Source organism: Corapipo altera, unplaced genomic scaffold (assembly GCF_003945725.1).
Source record: "Corapipo altera isolate COAL_440 unplaced genomic scaffold, ASM394572v1 22b, whole genome shotgun sequence".
NCBI lineage: Eukaryota > Metazoa > Chordata > Aves > Passeriformes > Pipridae > Corapipo > Corapipo altera.
In genome coordinates this window covers 26,192,898-26,218,593 of record NW_020884876.1, presented here as the reverse complement: position 1 = coordinate 26,218,593, position 25,696 = coordinate 26,192,898, and the positions used below count along the sequence as shown (strand labels likewise).

General features: G+C 37.6%; 1 protein-coding gene across 4 annotated transcripts in view; it reads left to right on the top strand.

Annotated features, from left to right (window-relative positions):
- RAP1GDS1 (Rap1 GTPase-GDP dissociation stimulator 1) overlaps positions 1-25,696 on the top strand; it is a 93,620-nt gene that overhangs the window by 43,754 nt on the left and 24,170 nt on the right. For 2 of the 4 annotated variants that reach the window (XM_027636214.1, XM_027636213.1), the window contains exons 3-5: positions 6,271-6,393; positions 11,429-11,554; positions 25,448-25,594. In XM_027636214.1, the coding sequence (XP_027492015.1) occupies positions 6,271-6,393; positions 11,429-11,554; positions 25,448-25,594 (396 nt within the window). Of the gene's footprint in view, positions 1-6,270; positions 6,455-11,428; positions 11,555-25,447; positions 25,595-25,696 lie in introns of those variants that run through there. The other 2 variants (XM_027636216.1, XM_027636215.1) reach the window with 2 other exon arrangements.

Here is a 25,696-nt window from a genome sequence, read left to right as displayed (position 1 = left end):
TGAAGTGGTTACATTCTGGAGAGGGTGAGTCAAAAAGTGGGAGCAGGGGAACAGCTTAGATAAATCCACCAAGCTATGTGTCACGACTCTAAACTGGATCCAGTTCCGAAACTCGAGGCTTCCGAGCTGCCGAACTTTAATATTTTACCTTGTGCTGTGATGTATTTGTGGAAGTATTGATATGCATATTTCTTCATTGAAGGTAAAGGTGACAAGTATTTTTATTAAATTACTTAATTGGTACCTACAACAGGCTATTCAAGGGGTGGAATCTCATCCTGAAATTCACTTTTTTACTTTGGATGTAGCTTTTTGAGAATTTAATCAGTGGGAATCCTGCAGCTAGTTGATTGATGAATCTCTCTCCATCTGTCCTTCCTTCCATGTTAGAACTGAGATTTTAATTACAAACATCTGTGTACTGTCTCTATTTCTTTATTAAAAATAGGAATTGAAGTTGCCCTGTAGCTGCTGACAGAGACAGAACAGAGCAAACACCATGATGGAAACATTTGCACAGCTAAGGGAGAATCCTCCCTCCCTGCCTCAAAGGTGTCTAATTTGAAGGATAAGTGAGCAAGCAGATTTTATTTTTGAGGATTTCCCCATGTGAGGAGGAGTGTGCCAAAAAGAAATTAAATTTATACAGTTATTTTTATTTATAACTTATAATTAAAGGACTTTTTTTTTTCCTGTAAAACTAACTCTTGATGACTGGAACAGCCTTTTTGGCTAAGGTATGCTAAGCAAAAGCCTCCTTATCAGTGGTACTTTGTTGCATGAGAGCACATAATTTTACTGAGGTTCTTTACAACTCACTTTTTGTGCTCTTGTAGTCAGACTAAAATCTTCATTATGTGGTTTGAAAAATACAGTAGGAGGCTGTGGAGAGAGACAATATTTCTTGAGGGAGGCTGTATATGGGGAGAACATCAGTACTTACTCTTGGTCTCGTGAACCTTTTTACTGTGGTGGTTAGGAAGATGTGCCAGTTTGAAAGATATACCTTATTCTCTTCATTCTCTTCCCTTCTGCCTCCTGAAAGTGCAGATGGAAGGTTCCTTTCATGATATATGTGGCTCATCATTTATTCATGTGTTCATCTTTCTCTTTCTGATGAGAGTACCTGCAGGAGGAACATTTTAAAGCCAAGGTAATTTTCTGCAGTAGTTTCGGTAGGTTTATAAAACATCCTTGCAGCTAGAAAGACATATGTTTTTCAAAAGAGTACATGGCAAACATGGTTTGTTTAAGAAAGAGGACACTCACAAAGCTGTTTATCTACAATTCTGCGGTGAGCCTCATTTGTGGTGTGAAGCTCCACAACATGGGTATTATTGCAGTGCTAGCCATCACTACTGGTGAGTTACTAACAACACTTAGTAACTTATACTTGTTGTTTTTAGAGAATAGTTATGGTGAACCTATAGCTTTCTTCTGCTAGCGAGGGCATAGTATAGCGCTTCTGACAGATACACCTTACCTTTCCCTTCTGTTCCCCATTTCTGCTTTTTCTTTCACTTGAAGTTAGACAAAATGATACAGAGAGGAGAAAAGAGTGAATAGAGGGAAGTGAAATTTCAGAGGACTTGAGAGGGGAGAAAGTGTAGGATTTAATTTGGGGCACTCACTGAATTTTTTTCCTATACTGATTTCTGCTACTTAATTAAGCAGCCACGGTGCTCAGCTCTCTGGCTCTGATCTATGGCATTAAAAACACTTCCTGCCCACACATTTTATTATTCTGACTTCAGGCACTGCAAAAACCACGAAAAGCAAGGATATTGACATTTTAATCACCCAGCTATGACATTAATAAGATTTTGACACTGTGTAATCTAACATACCCTTTGTCTTGATATCTAGTGATATAAAGAGACATCTAAAGCTGCAGGTTTAACCTTAGAGGGTTATTCCCCCAATTTTGCTTCTGTGGCACATCACTATATTATTGTGTGCAAACGGACTGTTTCTAAAGCAACATTATTACAGTCCTACAGTTTCATTGCTTTAAGATAGGGGACAGTGAGTGCTCCACGGGTGGGCTGGTGCAAGCAGACTGAAAATCAGGCTTTAAAAGAAAGCATTTGAAATCTGGACATCACATGTAGCAAAAGGATCTTGAGGTCTAGCACCCTAATGTCAGGCTACTTAGATTTCTGTTTCTTTCAGACACAAAACTAACAGATTTGAAAGAGGGTGCAATTCTACTAAAGGAAATGTTGGCTGTAATTTCCTTTTTGGCCAGTAGAGAAAGCAGGGAAGAAGAATATGTGGCAGAGATTTTGCCTAGATCTTTCTTGCTCCTAGAGAAATATTTTGGTTTTGCTTGCTCCAACTACAGTGGACAATACATTGAAAGAACAATTCAAAAGATGACAACTGAAATGAGTTTTCAAAATAATTTAGCCTCTAATAATTTACTAGGAAGCCCAGAATGAAACTAGCATGCAGAAGCATATTCTTAATAAATAATACCTCTTTCATACATACACGCACACAGACAGGGAGCCACTCAGGCCTTCTCCAGCCTCTGAAGAGAACAAATAAAAGCAAGAATTGAGGGTTGCCTATGCTAAAGCCACTAGCAATTTATAATTCTCTCAGCAAACCGTACAGTATTTCTGCCAGGGCCAGGCACTGGTATGAGCACCAGCCCTTTGGCAAGCATTGGTGTGTGGTCTTTCAGTCTCAGGTTCTGCAGAATGCTAACTCATGGTTTTTACAATCACAGTGAAAATACTGCTGTATGAACATGACCCTTCATTGTCCACTCCAAAGAATAACACCACACACACTTTCCTTCATTTATGTCCCTGTGTATGTCCCTTTATGTTTTATGTATTTTTACAAGACTTGCGTTATATGAAGCTGAGCAAAAAGGAGACAGAGGTGCACGGGCCTTAATGAGTGGGCAGCCCCTGCATTAACAATGCCACTCTACAGTTGCAAGTGGAAAAAAGGAGTAGAAAGGCTTAGTTTGATTAAGGGAAGTTATTTGCTTTACAGTGGGTCTGCAGCTGTAGTCCCCTCCTAGCACCGTTATGCCTCAGGTGCATCCCACAGAACAGAGCTGAGAACTGCACACACACGTGTGCACAGAGTCACTCACAGGACTGTTAGCTCATGTTTTGCAAATAGCCATGAAGTAACTGTCCCATTTGGGCACTTCTACGAAATACTTACATACCTTTAGCTATGCTGAAATCAACCTCAGGACCTCCAACTTGGTATTTTCTTCTGCATTTTAACACTTAGTACCTGAACTGAGTGTACAGTTGACTTCTCAGACAGTTGAAGAGTGGTTGAAGATCTTTGTCTGAACTTTTCAGGGCAGCCCTGTGCATCATTTGCCTGTAAAGTCTTCCTCCTTTAAAAGAACATAAAAAAGTAACAAGCAAAAATGCTATATTTAACAAAGCAATAAACAATTTAAATAAAAATTTAACAATGTTTATATATAAGACATCTTGTTCCAATTAAAATACCCTTTCAGGTGTAAGCATTTCAAAGCTCCAGAAAGATTGGTTTACTATAACTAAAATATCTACTAATTACGTGTGACTTAAGAAATTAATTTACATATTTCAGCACAGTCTTTTTTTTTCCCACCTTCTTTAATAGAACTTTCATGTGAAGGACACAGAATCCCTGGGGAGAAAAAAAAAGGATTTATTCTGCAGATACAAAACAGAGTAATGTGCCTGAGGATGTTACAGTAATTTTCTTGGCACATTCCCTTAAGATACCTTATATGGAGGTTCTACTATAAACTACTTTCAAAGATTTAATGTCATACTGTCACCTCTCTATTTTGAAACTGGATTAATTTCAGTATGTTACACCAAGTATAAATTGTATGTGTTCTGCAGAGGAAGAACTTAGTTAGGGGTTGGGTAGACTTGGAGTAGACAAGCTGAAGCACCCTGTGGCATTTTTTATACCTAAGACAGTTCCTGGCAAAAAAACACCTCAGAGAGCACTGTGGGCTGCATAGTTAGTAGCAATTCTTCTCCCTGATGCCAGGATAATGTGCTTTTTCACCAAAATAATTATGCTTGAACACACACCAACGGTAGAGCAGAGGTAAGAGTGTCCCTGCCCAGTGACAGGTATACTCTCTCACTGCTGGTCAAATTAATCAGTCTTCTCTCCTTTATGACTAGCAACAGTTTGACATTGATACTCAATCTGGGTAACAAGAAAGATTCAGATATTGGTTCAAAGGGAAGAGTGTATGCAGGTGTGCCTCCTCTACTGTTTAAGAGTAACTAAAGATTCACTGGTTTGTTTTCATTTATGTGATCGTACCTAGCTGATCTCCCGATTTCTGACAGGCCTGTTGAGGTCTGTGCTTTTATTGGTGCTCATTTGCTTATCTTAAGAAAATAAATCAGGGTGCATCTGTTACACACAACTTGCCTGGAGAAGCATTTAATTTTATTTTCCCTCTTCTTGCAGGATATATTTAGTTCTACTTATGTAATTTATGCTTTGCACAGTAATGAGTCCATCAAACTAGAGATTATAAAAATAAGACTGGATACTGTATATCTCAGCAGCATGACAGGAGAAAGTGCAGTAATGTGTCCTGCCTACTGATACTGGTTCACAGATACCTACATTTTGAATTTTGAATTCTGTACTTTGAGTTTTGAACTTAAGGGAGAAGGAGGAACTCTTCCTTAGCAGACAGCTAAAATGTCTGGACCAGTCTTTAGTCCTGATATGATTTTCTCTGAATTCAAACTTTTCTTTCATCTGTATATATCCACAGGAGAATATAGCTCCTAAATATATGTTAGAACTTATAAAAGCTTCCAAATAAGCCATAAGCTTCTTTACGTTATATCTTTTGAGAGGCTTTCTCAGTGTATTTCCAAAATTGCAGTTAAGTAAATTGTAAACAGGTTAATAATAATTAGCATTTACATTATGCATGAGATGTTGAAATTAACCTTTATTGATACCTAAGCTGTTTGTAATCAAATGTAGATGAATGGTTCTAGCTAAACACCAACATCCCAAATTGGAATTGAATACAGAAATAGGAGGCATAACTGCAATCCAGACTTGAAATTCTCTCTCTTAATCTGTTAAGTCCTCTGGTGCTCAGAGGACTGTCTGTTCAACCCTAAAAGGTCTACATCTGTTTCTCACCAGTACTGGCAAGCTGTAGTGTTATTTTAAATTTTAACTTACACTATCAGCCTTTAATTAAAAGTGATGTCAGGGGGTTTGTGCATGTTGTACTGCTTAAAAATGGCCCTGCGAGACAAGGTTTTCAAACAGCAGACTTCCATTCAGGTGGATTTGTTTTGCTTTGCGAAAGACATCAATTGGAGCTTCTCACAGTCATTTTTGAAGATGGTAAGCAGCTTCTGTTATAAATGGCTTAAGGAGCCATGCTGCTTTCTGAAATGATAGCTGCCATCTAATCATGCTGTGTGTCACACTAGTATTCCTCTCAAATATACCATTATTTAAAGCATTAGCAAAATATGTTATAGCATCTAGTATCTTGTCTTTAATTGCAGTTGAATCAATGTTAATTTTCAGTTTGTTACAGAGCTGTTGGCCAAAAATATTAGGCAGGGCCTTGTTGCAGAGCAGCTGCACAATTCTCTACTACATGCTGAGAGAAGAAAGGTTTAGTCACAAATCTTTGATCTCTACTACAGGAGACTCAGTGTTCTTTTCCCCTTTTCCTTCTACTGATTCTACGTTGGAGCTACTGTAGCATAGCAGAGTAACATAGAAGATATTTGAGTATAAGAGGAGTCTAGACCAGGATCATCTTAGCTCTCCCTCTTCTCCAGTTCCTGAGTCCTACACTGTATTAAGCTGTACCTTCAGCTGTAAGGACTTCCCCCATAATTCCTTGAACATTTCCAATAGTTCATCCTTTCAGAGTATCATTCCTTGACTTTTACATAGTACCTTAGTCTGCTTCATATCACTCCATGACCTTTAGTCTTTCTACCAGTCTCTCCAATACTTTCCCCATGTATGCATAAGTTTGTATCATATTTACTTATATAGCAGTCACCTTATAAAGATCAATTGACTGGGAATGGCAAAGTATTAAGTTCTGCAGGCACATCAGATAAAATAAATATGGTTACTGAAATAACAGTTGGCTTCTTATATGGGAAAATAATGACTTTAATCATTAGTTTTGAGAAGACTTAACTTCCCTTCTGCTTTTCTTTCTTTTCTTCCCCAAAGCAAGTTGATGCACAAGTCATTTTTGTGTGATATGTTTTTCAGATATGGAGACAAGTGAAAAAATCCAGAAAAGCGGAGTTCTTCAGGTGTTCGCGAATCTGTTGACGCCACAATCTTCCTGCACAGCAAAAGTAGCTAACATCATAGCAGAAGTAGCCAGAAATGGTGAGGTTTTCTACAAGAACTTTTCTGCTGGAACATCTTCAGTTTTTCACCTCACTTGTCAGTATGTTTTACTTCATTTATGTTTTCATTTTATAGATTAGACACCTTTCATGTCTCTCCCTTTCACTCCTTTTGTTTTGTCAAATTTTTTTTCTCTACTTTTTAATACAGTCAAAACAGCATTTGGCCTGCTGGGATTTTTTTTAGCTCTTACTTTCAGGGTATTTAGTTTTTAAGACAATAGTGCAATTTATTGGGTGAAAATAGCACACCACTGATGAAATGCATTTCTATATGAAATACACGTAGAAAAAAAGACATGCACCATTTGTGCAGCCAGTTTTGCATAGTGCATGTGAGTTACAGCAGTAGCATGTATACAGGTAGTTAAGGGATAGCAGATCATTTCTTTGGTCTGAGATTTGTGATAAGGTTATTACCTTTATGAGGCCTTTGATACCACACCAAAACCAGTTACTTCTACCTAAAGAGTATTATACGTGTTAGAGTAAGCGTCCAGGGTCCCAAATGAGAATCAGGCATGCATCTTTGTATGTATTATATACATATAATGTATGGTGTAACATAGGAGATAATAAAAAACTATTTAAATTTTTCTTTATAAAGAATTATATTAAACTCAACCAATACCCTGTATACCTTGAGGTCAGAAGAATGGCCTCATATTTGCAGGTGGGCAGTACGGGCAGACCCTGTGATGAGGGTAGAGGCCGACTTTTCTCACCCCTGGACTTGCTGCTGTCCCAGCAAAAGAGGCAGAGATTGCATTTTGGATTTCCCTTCCCCAGAGGCCAGGTAGAGAAAAGTAGGATGCCTCTTAACTGCTGTCCTGGCAGCCTTATCCCTCTTCTTATGCTGATGCCTCTTCAGAGAAAGGGATACATTACTACTGACTATTTCCACATTCCATTTCCACCTTTTCTTTGGAATCTCAATGATACAGCGTCTTACTGATAGCCCCATGGTGACCTTCTCCACACATTTTACTGAATTTGAGACAGTGCTATATATGGACATTCAGAAACTACATTAACAAAAAAAGAAGATATATATGTTTATTTTTTAAGTGTTAAAATTATTTAGATAAATAGCCAGTAAAAAATGTAAACATAGAAATTTCAACTTAGAAATGTTTCAGCATGACAGAGATTTATGAAACAGTATTACATGTTTTTTCTGTAATTAATGAATTCATAATAAGTGTATTTAGAATATCAAAGTCAACTGTGTATCCTCCCAGTTAGTCCTTGTAGCTCCTACCTGAGGAAAGTTAAAAATAAAATAAATATTCACAATGGCTAAACTGATTACTGTGTATTGTTTCATGAAAGATTCTCTTATAGAGCATTTTAGCCAGTACCTTTCAAATCTGAAATAATACATGAAATGTCTGAATAGTTTCTAATGTATCATTTTTCCTGACAGCTTTTAAACTGGTGTTATATGTACAAACTTCAGAAAAGCTGGCATTTTACCTGGTTCATCATACAAAATAGCTTTTGTCTTTCTTTTAATCATTAGCAGGTGTAACTGGGACCTCTGTCAGCCAAGGTTAAAGTGACAGTATTCAGAAATTATTTAAGGTACCCAGTGCTTTCAAGACTGAGATCATCTGGGTGTTTCTCATTGGATTCTAACTGTTGAAATAGTTGCTTAGGCAGGATAGCAAGGAATACCTCATTTGAATTCCGTTGTTTTCTTTGTTTTATTACATAAAAATACAAGAGTTTAATACTTATACTGCACCTGTTCTAAACAAGCTTCAGGGCACTTTGAGCGATTTGTGTTATCAACATCCTGCGGATAGCAGGTATTAAACCCAGGCACTTGAACTCATTTCCCTATGGTCACGCCATGCAACACTGCCAGAGCTGGGAGTAGAGACTCTGACTTTGGATGTTACTGATAAAAGAGCATCTTTTCCTTCCTCACTTCTTGTTTTCCTTTTGCATTCCCCGTATCTGGTCTTACACACACACACACGTTCACGCATCTGGTCACATCAAATTCCTCTACTTGCTTTAGTGGTTTTGTCATGTTTCATCTCTTTCTTTCGACCTCTTGGTGCTCTTCCTGCTTCACCTCTTCAGCCCACATGACTCTTCCTCCTCCCAGCATGACCTCATGTTAGTCTCTCCTGTTTTGAATATCCAAACACACAAAACTCCTGTTAGTCACTCTTGTTTTTCCAGCTATGGCTATTTCCTTTTCAACTGTGAGCAATCTGAAGGCTCAGATGCACTTTTTGCATGGAGTTTCTCTCCCCACTGTGTACCTTTTAAACCCTCTTCCAAGGTCTTTAGCCTCATCTTCTTTACCAAGGTGTAAGAATCATCTTACAGTCTGTAATACTAGATCACAATCACATTTCTCTTTCAAAATCTTGTCCTTTGGTTTATGTTACTCTGTCCTTGGTGGTTCTCCTCTAACTTCTTAAGTGATTCTTCACTCTTTGCTTCAAAGGATCTGCTTCATTTCCCTGCCACGTAAGTGGGAACTTCATGAGTCTGCTCTCGATTACTTCCTCTTTCTTTTATTACTTCTGTGTAGTGTCAACTGCAAATGTGGTTGCAGTTATCACATTTTTGTTCCTGTTTCAGAAATCTATTTTGCTGTATACGGCACCATTTCTTTTACTTCTTGCCCTTACATGACCTACATAAATACGAGTTTGCTCTGCATATTGCCTGGTTGTTTTGTTGCTGAATGGGAGCCCGAAAGCTTCTGTGCACTCCAAATGGAGTGAGGGTGGAAAAAGGGTTTCTTACTCTTTTTCACCACGTGAGGAAAACCTAAACAAACAGCAGAACAGACTGAGTGAGACCTCTCAATGTTTTAGAAGAGAAAAGGTTTCATTTCCTGTTACAGACTAGGAGAAAAACATAAATCTGTCTTTGGTGATGTAGAGACTGGTAAATTAGTAGGTGTAAAAGAAAGTGCTTCAGAAGCTGAGGATCAGAGAAAAGCTTTTACAGGCAATTGAGAGGAAGAGACTGAGGAGACAGAGAAGACAGGAAGAAAATACATTTAGCAAACAAATGTTGCAGTGAAGATGAAAGTGGGTGATAAAGAAATAGATTGAACATTACAAAGACATGGCAAAACCAATTTTAAAGAACAGATGTATCTGATGTTTGTTACATTCATTATGATGGATATCATCACTGTTTATCACACTATAGCATCTGGCCACAGTTTTAAAATGTTACAGTAACTTAAGAAGGCACATTAATTGCACTCACAACTGTCTTCCGTTGTACTTGTGCAAGTGTTTAGATATTGCTGATTCTTCTTAATCTACTGTTGATATATTGAAGGTTATCATCACATGACTATTGCTTACCTCTATGACAATTCTTTAGCTAAAATAACACTGTGAGATTAACTACAAAAGAGACTAGATTTTGAAGCTACAGAAATTTCAAAGAACATTGTAATGGATGCAACAAAGGGAGTATTTAAGAAGATGTAGTTGTACTTCAGACATGGTGTGAAATCTTTGAATTATTGGCATGAGGAATTTTGTTCATCCAGAATCAGAAAAACTTTCTCATCTGTTTTTAGGGGGATTGTGCACCCTGGTTGAATCTGTTTTATAAATGACTAAGTAACACAAAGGCAGACTGATTTTGAAAGATCCAACATTGTCTAAGATCAGGAAGAGACATAATTTGCCCCTCCACTCAGCCCTGGCGAGGTTACATCTTGATTACTGTGTCCATTTCTGGACTCTTCAGTGCAAGAGAGATGTGGAGCTCCTGGAGGGGGTCCAGCAGAGGGCAACAAAAATGGTTAAGGGACTGGAGCATCTCTCTTCTGAGGGCAGGCTGAGAGAGGTGGGCCTGTTCAGCCTCGAGAAGAGATGACTAAGAGGGACCTTACCAATGTATAAAGAAGGACTTCTTTACTCTGCGGGTGACTGAACACTGTAACAGCTTGCCCAGAGAGGTTGTGGAGTCTCCCTCACTGGAGATATTCAAGATCTGTCTGAATTCAGTCCCATGCAATGTGGTCTGGGAAAACCCTGCTTGAGCAGGGATTTTGGACCAGATGACCTGACCCACTGTAGTGATAAATTATAACCATTCTGTGATAATTTGCAATTCACAACAAATAAAAAACATATTGGCCATTTGCCTATTACAATACTACATCCCTAAGGGTGCACTGCAGTAAACTATGAAGTAACACTTACTGATCTATCAGGTGGTTCCTTCTATAAACTTTGTTTTTAAAATGTGCAGCACAGTGCCTGCCTAACTATAGCTCCTTCTGGAGATCAGCTCTTTATCTGTCTGACAGCAGGATCGTACTCTGTGACTTGTATGGGCGTGAAATAATACTTTGTTTCTCTGTGACACAGCAGCAAGAAGGGACAGAAGGGAAAGAGCTTCCTGAGGGATGGGTCCTCTACCTTTCCTCCCTTGGTGGGCATCGGTTAGATTGTGGAAAGATACAGGCCTTTGGGCTCACATAATCTCTTGTATTTCTCATTCTTTCTTTTTCTGTTCCTTTCCTTACCTTCTAAATAAATAGCCTCTTACTGAGCTTTAATTTTATTTTTTTAATTGTTTTAAAGCAAAAGCTTTTCAGGAATTCTGCTTAAGAGAATAGAGAGTGAAAAATGGTGCTCTAGAATACTACTTTTAATTACTAAAATATAACCTTTTGTGTTATTTAGTAATTTTAATTTATGTTGAATTTATTGTGAATTCACTGTTCTTTTGACCACTTCTTTGTGATGCTAAAAATATTCACAGTCTGAACTATGTTAAATTAGTTTCCATGGAAGTCAATTAAATACTCTTAATTCCTTCTAAATTAGCAAATAATGGAAAGAACTAAGCCCTAATCCTGATTTGGGCTTATTCTCTAGAAACTTTCATGAGTACTTACACTGTTTATCTATGCATGTGTTTAGTCACACAAAAGGCCCAGTTGCCACGCCAGTGTAACTAGAATTGATGAACTGAAAACAGCTGGCTCGCTTTAACAGGCTTTGTGTTACTTGCAGAATTTATGCGGAACCCATGTGTGGATGCTGGCTTGATCCCTCCTTTGGTGCAGCTGTTAAACTGCAAAGACCAGGAAGTATTGCTTCAAACAGGACGTGCCCTGGGCAATATATGCTACGATAGCCGTGAGTGTTGAAATATGCCCTATTTTGTAGATGCTCTTGTAGAAGGGAGGGGAGTGTTTTGGTGTTCTGCACTTTGTGTACTGGAGGGTTATTTTCCTCTTTCCTTGATTTTTTTTTATTTACCACATGACTCTTCTGATTGTATGGGAAAATTGAATGTCACACTTGGATTATGCTTTTGTGACAGAAAGATTAAAAAACCTGTTTCAATATTGTGATACAACTGGATATAAGAATAGAAAAGATTCGTGATTCTGGGTTTGGGATTTTTTAAACACAGTGAACTAGGTTTTCAAGGAGCAGGTACTACATATGCAGAGGCCTGAACAATTAATTTTTCCTCAAACAGAATGTCTTGGAAGGGACCAGAGTCAGAAGGGAATATTTGTATTCTACCAGTCGCAAAGCTGTGAAGAGCTGCGTATGTGGCTGAAATGATGTCTGAGCTATGTTGCTGATTCTCAGTATTTTTGTGTGGCCAATCAATCACCCAAAGATTACATATTGGTATTTTTGGTAGTCAAGGGTGATGGAGGGGGGAGGTTGGTGAGGTTTTTTAGCTTCGTATGGGCACAATAAATTTTTACACTGAGAAGCAATTGAGTTTTGAAATGTAGTTGTGACTCCATGTGCTGATTACGTGCGTAGATATGTCATCTGAAAAACCAAGTCAGTGGTTGCAGTGTTTTGAAAATGTGGCCTCATTATCCCTTACTTTAAATATTTTGATAAAAGCCTCTGCAGAAGCAGAGACAACAGGAACATTTTTTCAAGCACATGAAGGATTTAGAAGGCTATGGATGTCTGCAGATGGGAAGTGAGATGAAATTGTAAAAGCATTTTGTTATCTTGAGATTTAGTGCCTTATTTCATATGACAAGAAATTTTTGTGTACTGTGTTGTAGTTACTAAAAAATTGCTGTTCTGAATACTGCCTGTTAGGCTACAAATAATTCATTTTTTGTTTTTCTCCTTGCTCCTTTTTTTCATCCAAGTTTGAAAATTTACATTTTATATTGTTTTAAATTACCTTGCCTTTGACCTCAGGAAAGTTAATCGTATTTTCCATGTTGGCATTTCCATTTACAGATAACTACTCTTGAGGATGTTAATATATAATTCTTTCATTTAGGATTTTCTTTAAGGTGACCAATCACTGAACAACTGCTTCCCCGTGGAAACTTCCAAGTAGAAGCTGTTGAGCTTTTCTATAACATAATTTATTTACTATATTTTATTTCAGGATCATGTGTGACATAAAGGTCACTCTCAAGTGCACTGGTTTATTTCATATAAGTAAAATCTATGTAATTATTCATGTCATTGTTGTCCACCTCACATCTCTTCATGAAATACAATAAGGGCACACACAAGCGGTTTTGCAGTATTAGGTGTTGTGGACTACTGCTGACTTTTACAGTGCAGGATTTATCCTCTGCAGAAAAACTGTGTTATTCACCTTCTGTGGAGCAAAGCTGGCACTGATAAAATCTACAGTAGGGCGGTGATGTGTTCTGTGTGCCATGTGTTGCTGTGCTCCTGTGGGAGGACAGTCACTACTTTCCCTGTGTATTTGAATAAGATTAATGAATAAAATGTAATAAAATGTCACAAAAATCAAGATTAGCATATTGGATTTGAGTGGAAGAGGCTATTTACAGTGCCTAGTTAGCACAACCACCCTATCTGGCATTATTTTATATGTTAGCTTAATGTTTATATTAAGCTTAATTCTTATGTACCCTATCCGAAATTCTTATTTAGGACAAATACTTTCACTATGCTTATTACTAGAAAATTTAATATATTTCAATTTATTCCTATTGTTTTTCCTAACAAGGAACTATAAAGTATAACAAAGATGACATGTGGAGGCCAGTAGTTTTAATTAAAATGATACATATTGATAGTATTTTTCTTTTCAATTGAGACAAATGCAGCTGTTACCCTTCTGAAAAGTGGGACTTGTATAAGAACCTGAAATACATCAGTGACTATATTTTAGCATATACATGAGCATTTTTTCACTTACACTGTTCATGTAATTATACTATGCAATAATGAGGAATGTTTTTAAGTCCTAAATCAATGTTAGAATGAAACTGTGAAATAAAGCCCATATTGGATGGCTCATAGCAACTTTTCTATTTACTGAAAGCCCCAGTTGTCCTGTATTTCATCCTAGCAAGCATGCATCACTTGGTTTAGTGACAGTTTGTACAAAAATGAGTTAATTGGGTCTCTATTTTAGAGAGAAGTTTGCGTGGTGCAGAAGGAAAGTTGTGGGACAAATGGCTTTTTCTGCAGGGAAGGCCTCTTAAAAGTGACATTGAAGAAGAGAATTGCCTGAAATTTTTTTCTTGATTAAAGGAAAATGGCTGTAGTTTTTTAGTGTTGACAGATCCCAGAGTTGCTGACATGAAGGCAAGACCATTTCCACATAAGTTCAGGAACTACTCCTGGAACACAGCTGCTGTGGAACAGTAATTCATAGCTCAGTCCCAATGCTGAAAGAGGTTTAGTACCTTCCACAAGGTAAAAGGGGAATTACACACTTACTGGCCAAGGACCTCACTGAACAGATTCATCTCCTCACAAAAAACATGAAGTGAAAACCTGTTGACTTACTGACAGATTTTCTTCTTTATTAAGTTTGAGGTACACATGGCAAAGTGTTATCATCTGGGTGCTCATCTAAAATAACACTGCATCACCTATTTGAACATGGAAGAAAATACAGAGAATTAAATGCATTTCATAAACAATTAAAGAGGAAAAAATAGGTCAAATTTACACCAAGCAGCCTTGAGAACATCCTTTTTAGAGTATTTGTATTGTGAAGCAATATGCATTATGTGAATCTCTGAACATCAAGAATACAGCCAAATACAATTGCAAAGCAGAGTAGAAGGCAGATTTTTGGTAGTGATGAGTCTTCTAGTCACCCAGCCTTACTTTTGTATGCAGAGATGAAAGAAACAATTGAGGCAAACTAAAAGATCTTAAGTCAGAAGCAATGAATTGCAGACTGTCAGAAGCAACAGCATGCAGACTGTTCAGTGCAGTCGTACAATTTAAGAAGATACATTACTGCATGTTCTTGTACAGCCTGTAATTGTTCTACCTGCTTTATCTAGTAAATGGCACATACACCTCAGCCCTCAAATTTTTGTCAAAGCAGAAAGTGCAAAGTAAAGAAATGGAGACATGATCTCTCCTCCTCTCCCTCCTGCTTTCTTCTCCCCCACTGTATCTACAGCCTGTACCAAGTACAGCTGCTTGTACTTCCGTATCCCCAGACAACAGGTTCCACAGCCTTACTCAGGGGCAGAATTCTATCTGAACTATAGTACTAGATGCAAAGCTCCTAGCCTACTCTTTCCTTTTAACCACTAGTTATGGTTTTTTGCTTATAGTCCAAACTAAATTCTTAGGCGTCATCCAGTCTGAGCACAAGAGTTGTCCTTCTACCTGCTTCACCACTCTATGCATGAGTCAAACTATAGCTGCCTTCCTACTATATGTCTTTCCAACCCCTCCTGTCATTCTTCCCAGTGCTATTTCTTCAGTAAGTTTGTTCATTAAGGGCTGTCTGTTATGGATGTACAAATGTTACAAGTAAAGGATACCTCCCTGCACCTGTGCTCCACATGGAACATAAAGATCTCATCTCCATTGTTTGGAGGAGGTTATGTTTAACCTAACATGGTTCTTGCTACAAAAAGCAATGTCTTAAGTCAGAACAGAATGGCTAATTCTGCTGTAGATAAAGCCTAAAAATTATTTACTACTATCAGCTCTGGCAGTTGGGGTATTAAGCTAGAAAAAAACATTATCCAAATTGCAGCTTCTGATCACTTAATGAACAACCTGGTGGCTAGTACACACCTCTGCTCACTCTGTTGGCTTCTTTCCCAGTAGACTGGGCAGACTCTGGTGACTTGACTCGTATGGCTGATTGAATGCTTGGGGGACAGGGAGACTGAGACACAGTTTTCAAGTTAGGCCTGCCTTCTTGCAAGACCTACATGACAATGTGGGAGAAAGACAAAACCTGTCTGTAGCCAGGTCTCTGTCCTACTCTGACACCCCCCACACCAGTGCAGTTTGTATAGATGAAAAATCAGGCCAACCAAATAAATTTTATCAAGAATTTTAATGGAAAATGATGCTATATTAAATTAGTATTATTTTCTTAGCTGATAATAGCCTCACAATATTTTTTATCATTAAGTTTGTGATGCACATGCTATCTTAATCTCTGATCTTTCCACAGGTAATTTGTTACACACATCGGTTCTGAACTGATTGACAAACTACTTTCCTGTGTTTTTATATAGCATTGTGCATACGATAGAGGCTACCATAATTATACTACAAAAGTGATAATTCTAAGAGGAATTGAAAGGCTGGGGTATTTAGAGCCTAGTTCAGGAACCGTACAGACTAGAGGGAGTGATTCTGATTGACTCAGTTGAGAATAGATTAGACTCTCGCCCCTCAGAAAGCAAGTTCTTCTTGCTGTTTAGAGCATACATATATTCTGAGAACTGGCAAAGGGAAGTAAGCTCACCATGTATCTTGTAACAGAAGTGAAAAATTTCCCATTCTGCCCTTCCACAATATTCATATTAATGGTAGTGCATAGAGACCTCGTTGGGGAATCTCAGAGGTATTTCTTTTCGCTCCACAACCTTGTTTCTTCATGAAACCACCAGCCTGGATACCATGTTCTCAGCAACCATACATCATGATACAAACAGCTATAGAGTTGGGAAGAAACTAGAAATGCCAACTCATTCTATAAAGGCTCTCCTCTGACAGCTGCTTATCTACCTTTCTCAGCAGGAAATTTATTGGATCATTTTCTCATTTCCCAAGCTGTATATTTTTCAGTTATCTATGCAGTCTTACTTGTATTGATGGCAAGACTCCTAGCTGAATGTTGACTATGTGGCCTTTCTCACCCTCAACATTGGAACATGAACGTTATACCACTTCTTGTTAAAAAGATCTTACACATGCTATAAATTCTCAGCTGCCCATTTTATAAGGATATACAGACCTCTTGCAGAGATCTGCTAAGGAAGGCTAAGCACAAAAATAAGAAACTACTCAATTGCAGTTATGTCCATCTCCTTTCAGGAGATAAGATTAATTTCAGGATCTAAAGCAGAAAGCCAGTCACTTAAGAAATTAAGCGTACTGGAAAGCAGTCAAATTCAGTTTTCTTTAGAAAATGGCATAACTTTTTTCATTACCGTATGGAAAACCAGCAGAGTCCTAGAACACAACTGGTGTTGATAACAGCACACTACTGGCTGATCATTTTTATGAAGGTCACCCTGATTCATGCAGCTAGGCAGCATCTTACCACGATTTTTCACTTATCATTGTACTGGATCCTACCAAATGCAAATGCCACCTACTAAGCTGTTTCCCAAGAAATACCATGAAATCAAGACCAGAGCCCTTAAATTGTTGCTTGAACATTGTTTTGCTAGCAGAGAATTAAAATTCTAGGGATGCAATCCTTGTGTGCATCAGCTAGAAACTAAGCATACCATATGTATGCCAACACATACTTTCTCAGTAATATTTCGTACTTAACAGCAATTAATCATGAATGTTCTTAGGAAGCTATTAAACAATATTATTCTCATTTATTTATGTTATAGCTGGCCTAAATGGAATCAGAATGATGATGAAGTCTTCCTAGAACATCACAAAAAACCCATTTGAGAGGTGATGCAAAACCCATGAATTCTCATTCTCAGGCTAATACTCTTTTTAAAATTTACACTGAATATTAACTCTACTGAAACAAAAGGCAAAATTCTCATTACTTAAGCCAAAACTTCACAGAAGCCCACATTGGAGAGTTTGTTTGTGTGTGTGTGTGTGAAAACCCAAACCAAATTGCCATAGATTTGGAACTTTTCCTTCCTTTAAGATGAAGCTATGAGGCCTGATTTTATGTTTGTTTTAAAGTCCATAGGTATTACAGGTCCTGTTTATTTTCTGCAGGGCAAATACTTTTCCTCTTCCTGTTTTTTTCTAGGAAGATTATTTGAATAATCAGAATAAGTAAATAGCTGTTCTGTCAGTACAGGTATGAAGAAAATAATATCTAGGAAACCAAGCAGATTTTTTCTGATTCCTTCCTTTCTTCCTCTCCAGCATTTAATCCATAGTCTGTAAAGTTTGTGCATTACTCATATTACAACAGGCTCAGAGACATCTGCTTAATTAACAGTCAAAATAGAAGCCACAGGCAACAAGAAAAAAAGGAAAAAAAAATATATGGAAGATGTTTCCAGGGTCATGAGCAGACTTAGAAAGAAACCCTTATTCGCTAGATCTTGTTGCCACCTTAAAAGGAAATCTAAGATTCAAACTTCAGTTAAAAACTGACCTATTTCTTCATGCTTCAAAGTTAAACACAGTAGGAAAGCAAAATAATATTTATGATGACAAAAAAACTTCTTATCAGGAGGAAAAGCATTTAGAATTTCAGTAACTCTAAGTGAACAACCCAAGATGGGTAGCTCCCTCTTCTCTTTTCAATTCAACCTCCCTTTTCATGTCATTTTTCACTTTGCTGTTAAGGATATGTGAAATTTTTCATATTTAGAGATAACTGCACAGTCAGCTTGTTGATTTCTCACCCCTCAGAAAACAAAGGTTGTTAGTTGAGTGTCTCAACATGGGCAAAGTGTCTAGCTTACTCTATTTAGAAAAGCAGGCATTATGTGACTAGAAATGTCAACTGTCACTAAGCAATGGTAGAAAGTGACAACTGATTACTCTGGAAGACAGAAGAAAGAAGCTGTTAGTATCTTGCTAAGCATTGCTTATATAAAATTGGGATGTGTTTATTAATTTATTGTCTTTTTTAAAGTTTTCAGCCATTGTTTTTCTCCTTTTAACTTTGTGTTTTAATACAGTATAATTATGTAATGACAGCTTTATAAATAATACCGAAGAATATAATTTTGTTGTACTCTCAGATCCACTTCTGCAGATCTTTGCAACACTGTGCACCATGCATGTATTGCATTGACCAAGCCTTTTAGTTGTTCATATGATAGCTGCACAGGCATCTGGTTTTATACAGCATTTCCTACAGTGTAATAACAGCATAGAGATAACATACTACATGCAAACCACTTAAATTGCATCACATTTGCTGTGTTCCTATCTAAGGAATACTGTGTAACTCTCAGAAACAGAAACTGGACATAATTGTGGAGGAACTATGTTAGTAAAATCTGTCCTTTAATGCAGTGGAGCCCTTAAATGCCTCAGCCAGGGGACCAGGACTCTGTTTAGTTAGAGAGTTCTAATAATGCTGTTTGTACAGTAGTACAATCAGGATACAGTGCCCACCACAGGAAGTTGCAGCTTAAGTATTTGGCAAAAAATGGTGAGGAAAGAGTTAGTTCACACTACACATACTAGCAAAGTGGTTTGTGTTAGGAATACAGTGCGTATGAGCAAAGTTGGTCTTTAAGCCTCCTTGATCCTGAGACTGCTGTATGTCTGGCTAGTTGTCCAGCCAGCAGGATGGCCTGAGGAATCACAGTAGATGCCTTGAATACCCTGTCTACAACAGCATTCAGATTCCCCTTAGAAAAGAGTCACTTACCTAAGACAGTGTCCAGTTTATCAATCCTATCTTGGTACCCCTTGGCCTCTTGAGCTCAGGCTATTCTGCAGTTGTATTGCATTGCCAGTTGCCCTCTGGTCAAATCAGTGGGTTGCCTTCTGCTAAGGAAGTAAAAGGCTTCCTAAAACAAGATGTTTTGTGGTCTTTCTCAGGCTGTATCCTCAAGCCTTTCAGATATAAGAATCTTCTACAAGTCAGCTCCTCTGTGCAGGCTGCACAAGGAGAGTACAGCAAGCATCAGTTCACATTCTGCTGCTTGGATTTACTTTGTAGGACCAGGTCCTCTCACTGCCTCTAGGCTTCATGATTTGGGGCAAGTAGCACTGACCCTAAATGCAAGACTTGCCCCAACTTTTCCTAGATCCCAGGTCCATTTATTAATTTTCAGTTCTTTAAATAATTTTCTTTCTTCCCAGGGCCTAGTAGGATCCACAGATGTGCTTTACAGTGGATTCTTTTGGCTTTATTTTGCTTTTTCCTTCGTGGGCTTTTCCTAATCTACTCCAAATCCCCATGGGTCACACACTTTCTGTGACTGCTCTTCTGGCTGCCTTGGTGGAGACCCAGCTCCTTTTAGCTCCTTCAGAGAGCAGAACCATTGTACACAACACCAGTCTAAGCCTCTTGCCAAGCTCCTTTCAGCAGCAGTCAGCAGCATGCCCCTGTTCTGCACCAGACTGTGACCATGCCACGCTCACTTCTCACCCTTGTTCTTGGATAGTTTGAAACTAGAAGACAACATTTCACTGTAGGCCTGGGAGTAAGAATTCTAAATTAATTGTGCTGTGCAGGTTTATTCTGTTAATAGCACGAGATGCTATAAATACCTATTTACCAGTATAGAAAAACTGCCTGCTGTTTTAGTGTATAATTGGATTCCATGATTTATTCCATGGTGTATGAAATAATAAGCATAGGCTGGCTCTGACTTAGGCAGGCTTCAGCTCTGACTTATGCTCTCATAAACCTAGAATAATTTGTTTGACTGCAATGGAATTACTGTGGAGTTTCATAGAGTTATAAAATCTCCTGAAGAGTCTGCTGTAAGTATATTGCACATGAAAAGGAAGGCAAGGGGAACTGCTAAATTCAGTTCTGAGGGCCTTTACCTGAGTTTTGTATATCTAAGTAGAACATTCTCATACCAGTTGGCTTCTTTGATTTCAAATAAATTCAGTAGGGGTAATTACTACATTCTAATTACATTCTGAAGTATCCTTGGAATCCAGAACAAATAATTTGCCAATACTCAGACTAGTAGTATTGGATGCCTCATTGTCTGCTATATTGAAATCTCAGGTCCACTAGTAGAATTTGACTGGAAATGAAGTATTGAAGTCTTAAACAGTAAACTCATCACTGTTCTTTTGTCTGAAATCAGAAAAATATGATTTTTCTTGTATTTATCTGACATAAGAGGAATATGACAAATAAGCACATTTTACTGAAATTAAATTGTAGAATACAATCTGGCTTGCATTTGACTGCTGCCTCAGCATAACATGAGGGAGATTGCGGTCCTGGCACATTTACCTTTCCCTTCAAATGTTCTGCCAAACTCCTGACTCTGTAGACAAAAGAAATCATGAAAGAGATTAGGGCTTGTTGGTATTGATATCCTGTGGTCCACATATTGAACATACTATGAGGAGTCAACCAAAAACACCCCTACATCTCTATTTGGATACAACATTTAAAATTTGTATTTGTTTGTTAGAATGAACTAGTTGCATAAGAGGGCCAGTATGCTGCTGCATGAGCTGTCATTACCCAACAAAATTGCTGGCAACAGTTTTATCCAAAAAGATCAACGCTACCTATTTTCAATCCTTGAAGAGACTATATTAAAAGACAACATTCTACTATAGCATTTCTAGTTTACTGATTACATATTTATTATTTAGCAATTATTCTAAAGGAATAGCTTATGAGACAGTACCCTCAGTGTTTACCCTTAGGGTTAAGGATAGCTGCCAGCATTTTAAGATAAATTTACTACAGTACTAAGCAATATTTTGGTCCAAAAAAATGCAGAATTGTAGCCAAATGCAATAAAGATGTAGTAATTAAAATAAAATGGCAGTATGTCACTTAAATGATGAGCCAATTGCAGAGTAAAAAGAATTTTAAAATAAATACTGTTTTTACCACGTCACCAGAAGTTGCTGTCTTGGCAGCTTGGTTTATACAAATCAGGAACCTTGATCATACAAATGATCCCTTCCCTCTCTGAGTTGCACCATTTATACTGTGCAGCTGTTTACACCAATAAACTTTTGCAGAACATGAATCGGGGAAAGAAGAATTCAGGTTTCCAGTTGCAAGACAAAATCAGAACATTTCAAATCGTATACTTCAAGCCCCAAAGATCATTTTTAAGAAATGCTGTCAAATAGTTTTCTAGCTGATTATTTGAGAAATGGGTGAGGTTTTTTAAGCCTAAATATTTTCCAATATCTGCGTATACTGTGGCACAGCCCTTTTTCCTAATTTAGCTGTATGTCCGGAAATAACAAGCTTTCGGTGAGGACAAAAATCAAAGTATTTTGGTGCATGTGGTTTAGAAATAACTCACTGGTGGTATATAGCTTATGCTTTACATTGTCTTCATTCTTTAAGCTGTCAGTTTAAATATTTTTTCTTGTTTACATTTTATGACTGATTTGTTTTAGGGCTTAGTGAACTACGGACGAAAACTCAAGTGAAAATCATGCAAATACATCTTGGGAAAAGCATATTGAAAGTACTTTAAGTGCTGCATTTTAAAGTTCTAGCAATCATACACAATAAAAAAAGTTTGGTTGTTGACTTGAGCATCCATTGGAGCAGGCATGGCTGAGCTATGGGAAAATTTGACAAGACTGGTCATAGAAGGAATGTGAGCAGTTGCAGTAATTTGATAATCCACATTAAAACCCCTTTTTGCATAAAACTCCTTCCAGCAACTCAGGATAGAGAAAAGAGATTGTACTAATTCTTAGAGATGATTGTATTGAATTGGGCTAAAGAACGTTGTGGAAGTAATAGCTCATTCTGTAATAAATCTTACTGTACATTTTACAGGGAAAAAAAATATCTGGTCTCTTGGGTTGTTGTCATTCTGGCATCTTTAGACAGTATTACATGTACTTTAAAAAAAAAGCTATACAACAGCATTGCCCTTTGTGGGCTGTAATAAAGCATTTTTAAGCAGAAATGTGAATGCTCTCATTAAACTGTTCAATCAGTGTTCTCTTAGGAATAGCAAATGTTTATTTAAAAAGGTCACAGGAAAAAAATTCAACACAGCTTCTGGGAGGCTGGAAGCACGTTAAGTGTGGGAGTTCATAGAGCTGCTGAACTGCAAGGTAATAGTTGGATTGAGAACAAGACACGGCAACATGCTGTGGGCTTGTTTTGACTGTAAATGATTTGGACTTTGATGAGTATTCTTGTGTGCAAGATCTGTTTCTTAGCGACGGAGTAGTGAGAAGTAAGTTGGCAATACGTACACGAAGCGTTCTGAGTCAGAAGTAGCTTTTTGCCTGTGGATGCAGCGGGGTGTCATAGCAGTGCTTGCAGTGGGTAGTCAGGACCTTCAGAATGTTCTTCCTACATCTGGTACAGGATTCTTTGTGGCCCTGCACTAATGAGCTGAGTTAATCCTCTTGGGCAAAGAAGGCAGCACCAGGACATCCTAATTATAGCCCTAGCCCAGATCTGTTCTTCACTCAACCGCTTAGGGCAGAGAAGCAGCCATGCAAGGTGAGCTCTAGCAAGGGAAAGAGATAGAGCAACAAACTCAGTTAAGGCATCTGTTTTACAAGTCTGCCAGCCTATGTAGTCCTGTCAAAGTCTGGCACTTACAGCCTGCCACCTTCTTTGGAGGGATCCTGAAGTTCATTTGTACTTAACTTTTTGAGTATACCATAGAGATAGAGACTTTTCTTGGAATGAGATTTGTTTCTACCTCTTTCTGCTTTATTTTTGCTGACTACAGTGGAAGTTGACTATCTATTTACCTAACAAAAATGTTGTGTTGATACAAATTTTGTCATGTATTTGAATTGAGAGACTTAACACCAGTTTTTAATATATAACTTCTTTCACAAACCAGAGAAAATGGAAGTTAAAGGATATATGACTTAGATTTTAATTTGTTTTGAAGTATTGCCATACAATTATTTTCAGTGGAGTTCTGCCAAATTCCATCCAGGTAAGGAACTTGGCTTGTAACCTTTTTTTGGTTTTTTTAACCCTTGCTTCCAAACTCTCACCTGACTCTACTTTTACATTATTCTTCACTTACACATTTTACATGCAGTTCTGTATCATGACACAGGAACAAGTTTGTGATGTGATCCTTATCTGAAGCTAATCTTTATTATGGTTTTAGTTTGTTGATTTTAATTGCATTATAGTAATTTGAGGACCACATTCAGCCCTTCTGATCCAAAATCAGTGATTCAGTTTCATTTTGCATACTTATTTTGACTCACAAAACAGGTTGAGTCAAATACAAAATCATGTATTTGCATTACTTTTGTAATAAGAAATACCAGAAGAGGATACATAGAGCAGAATGATGTAATATTCCAACCGAATTTGATTTTATTCTCCTCAGATTTGGTAAATGTAAACACTGAATCTGAACACCTAACTATATCATATCACTGTATTTTGATGTAGGACTTCCTTTCATTTCAGCAGTATGGCTATGTTTGTTATAACATCAAATATGTGAGAGGTTTATTTTGTATTTATCCTTTTTTTTATAGTCCTTCCTTGACACAGAATCTTACTTTGAATTTGTTTGAGTGTAAATAGATGACTGTCTCCTTTTTCAATATGGAGTATACATGCTTGCAGCAAAACACAGTCTTCTGATACCCTGATCCTGTCCAAGGTGGAAACAGTCGTGGCAGTGATGTTTTTCTCTGTTGCATGTATCTCAGTTATTCTGCAAAACACTTATCACTTTGGTAATAATCCTAATAGTTAAGATCCACCAAGAATTAATGTTCCAAGTCCACTCAGCAAATTATCTGCAGTTCCTATATACAATACTTATAATCCTGGTTTTTATATCTAGTATAAGGGGTATGTATGCTTCATAAATAATATTAGCAAGAACTGGAAGATTTAAAAACTTCTTTTTACAGAGTTCTGGAACATTTTATAGTGGAAGATCGTATTATAGATGTGTGCAGCCTTGGTTTTCATGCTGAGTACCTTGCAGAATGTTGAAAATTTGGTAGCTTGGTCTCCATGTATGATGGGGGGGAGAGAGGAGTGATGGTAGAGTGGTGAATAACAAGGAAAAGAGGAGATTTGCTTTGAGGCCATTAAGAAATTTCTCAAAAACTTTTGCTTTATTGCTTTTTCCCAACAAGGTTTTGTTTTCATCCAGATTTTTTCCAGTTGATTCCACCTGTACCTCACATGGAAATATCTTTTCTTTTGAAAGCCCTGGAATTTAGGTTATTGACTGTTGAGTATTGCTGATTGCCTGCTGGGAAAGAAAGCAGTATTGATGATTAATGTAATAGAAGGCAATTGTTTCATCAAAGTCTGCTTTTTTTATAAAGGAAGAGTTCCATACAAAGATTATGATGTGTTATTTACGATACTTCAGAACATCGTAGCCTTTTATAGATATAGAGCAAATCTTTCTTTTTAGCCATACAAAAAGAATCTGATAGTGTTATTAAATTTCAGCTATAGAAGCACAAAGAACATGCTGTGTGGCAGAGTGAATGCATGAACAGAGTTCATCACTGTGAATTAGTACCTCTGTCTGCTTTGTCCTTTTTATTCCCCATTTTGTTTTTAAGTAACTCAAGCAATTTATTTTCTGTATTTCAATTTCTCAAGTTGCATAATGGTAAGAGTAATTTACCTGTATGTGGACTAGGCTTTGTAAAGTGCCCAGAACCTCCCTCTGGCTAAACTGAATGTATCTTCACAATTTTATTTATCAGCTCCAGCAGCTCTGCCTCAAACACTGAACTTCTTTACAAAGGTATTAGTGCCAGGTGGTTAATCCCTTTTGTTGTAGATGTTTTCACTTTCCTAGCTCTGTTGCACTAAAAGCTGGCCCTCAAGCATCTCTCTAGATGAATTTGACAACACTGGAAGAATGACTTCGCTCTGTTTAAAAACTTCATTTTGTATGATTTACTGTTATGTTTGGGATTCGACGGCTTTGGTTTCATTTTTTTTTAATGTAACTCTTTGTTTTACAGATGAGGGCAGGAACGCAGTTGACCATGCAGGTGGTGCACATATTGTAGTAGACCATTTAAGGTCACTGTGCAGTAAAACAGATCCAGCCAGTGAGAAGCTCTTGACTGTCTTTTGTGGCATGCTGATGAACTATAGCAATGAGAATGGTAAACAACACCGAAAATTTGCTTTCTGTCTACCAGGAGAACAACCCCAACAAAGAAAAGATAAAAAGTTAAAGTCATCTGTAGGTTTACATTGTGGATACT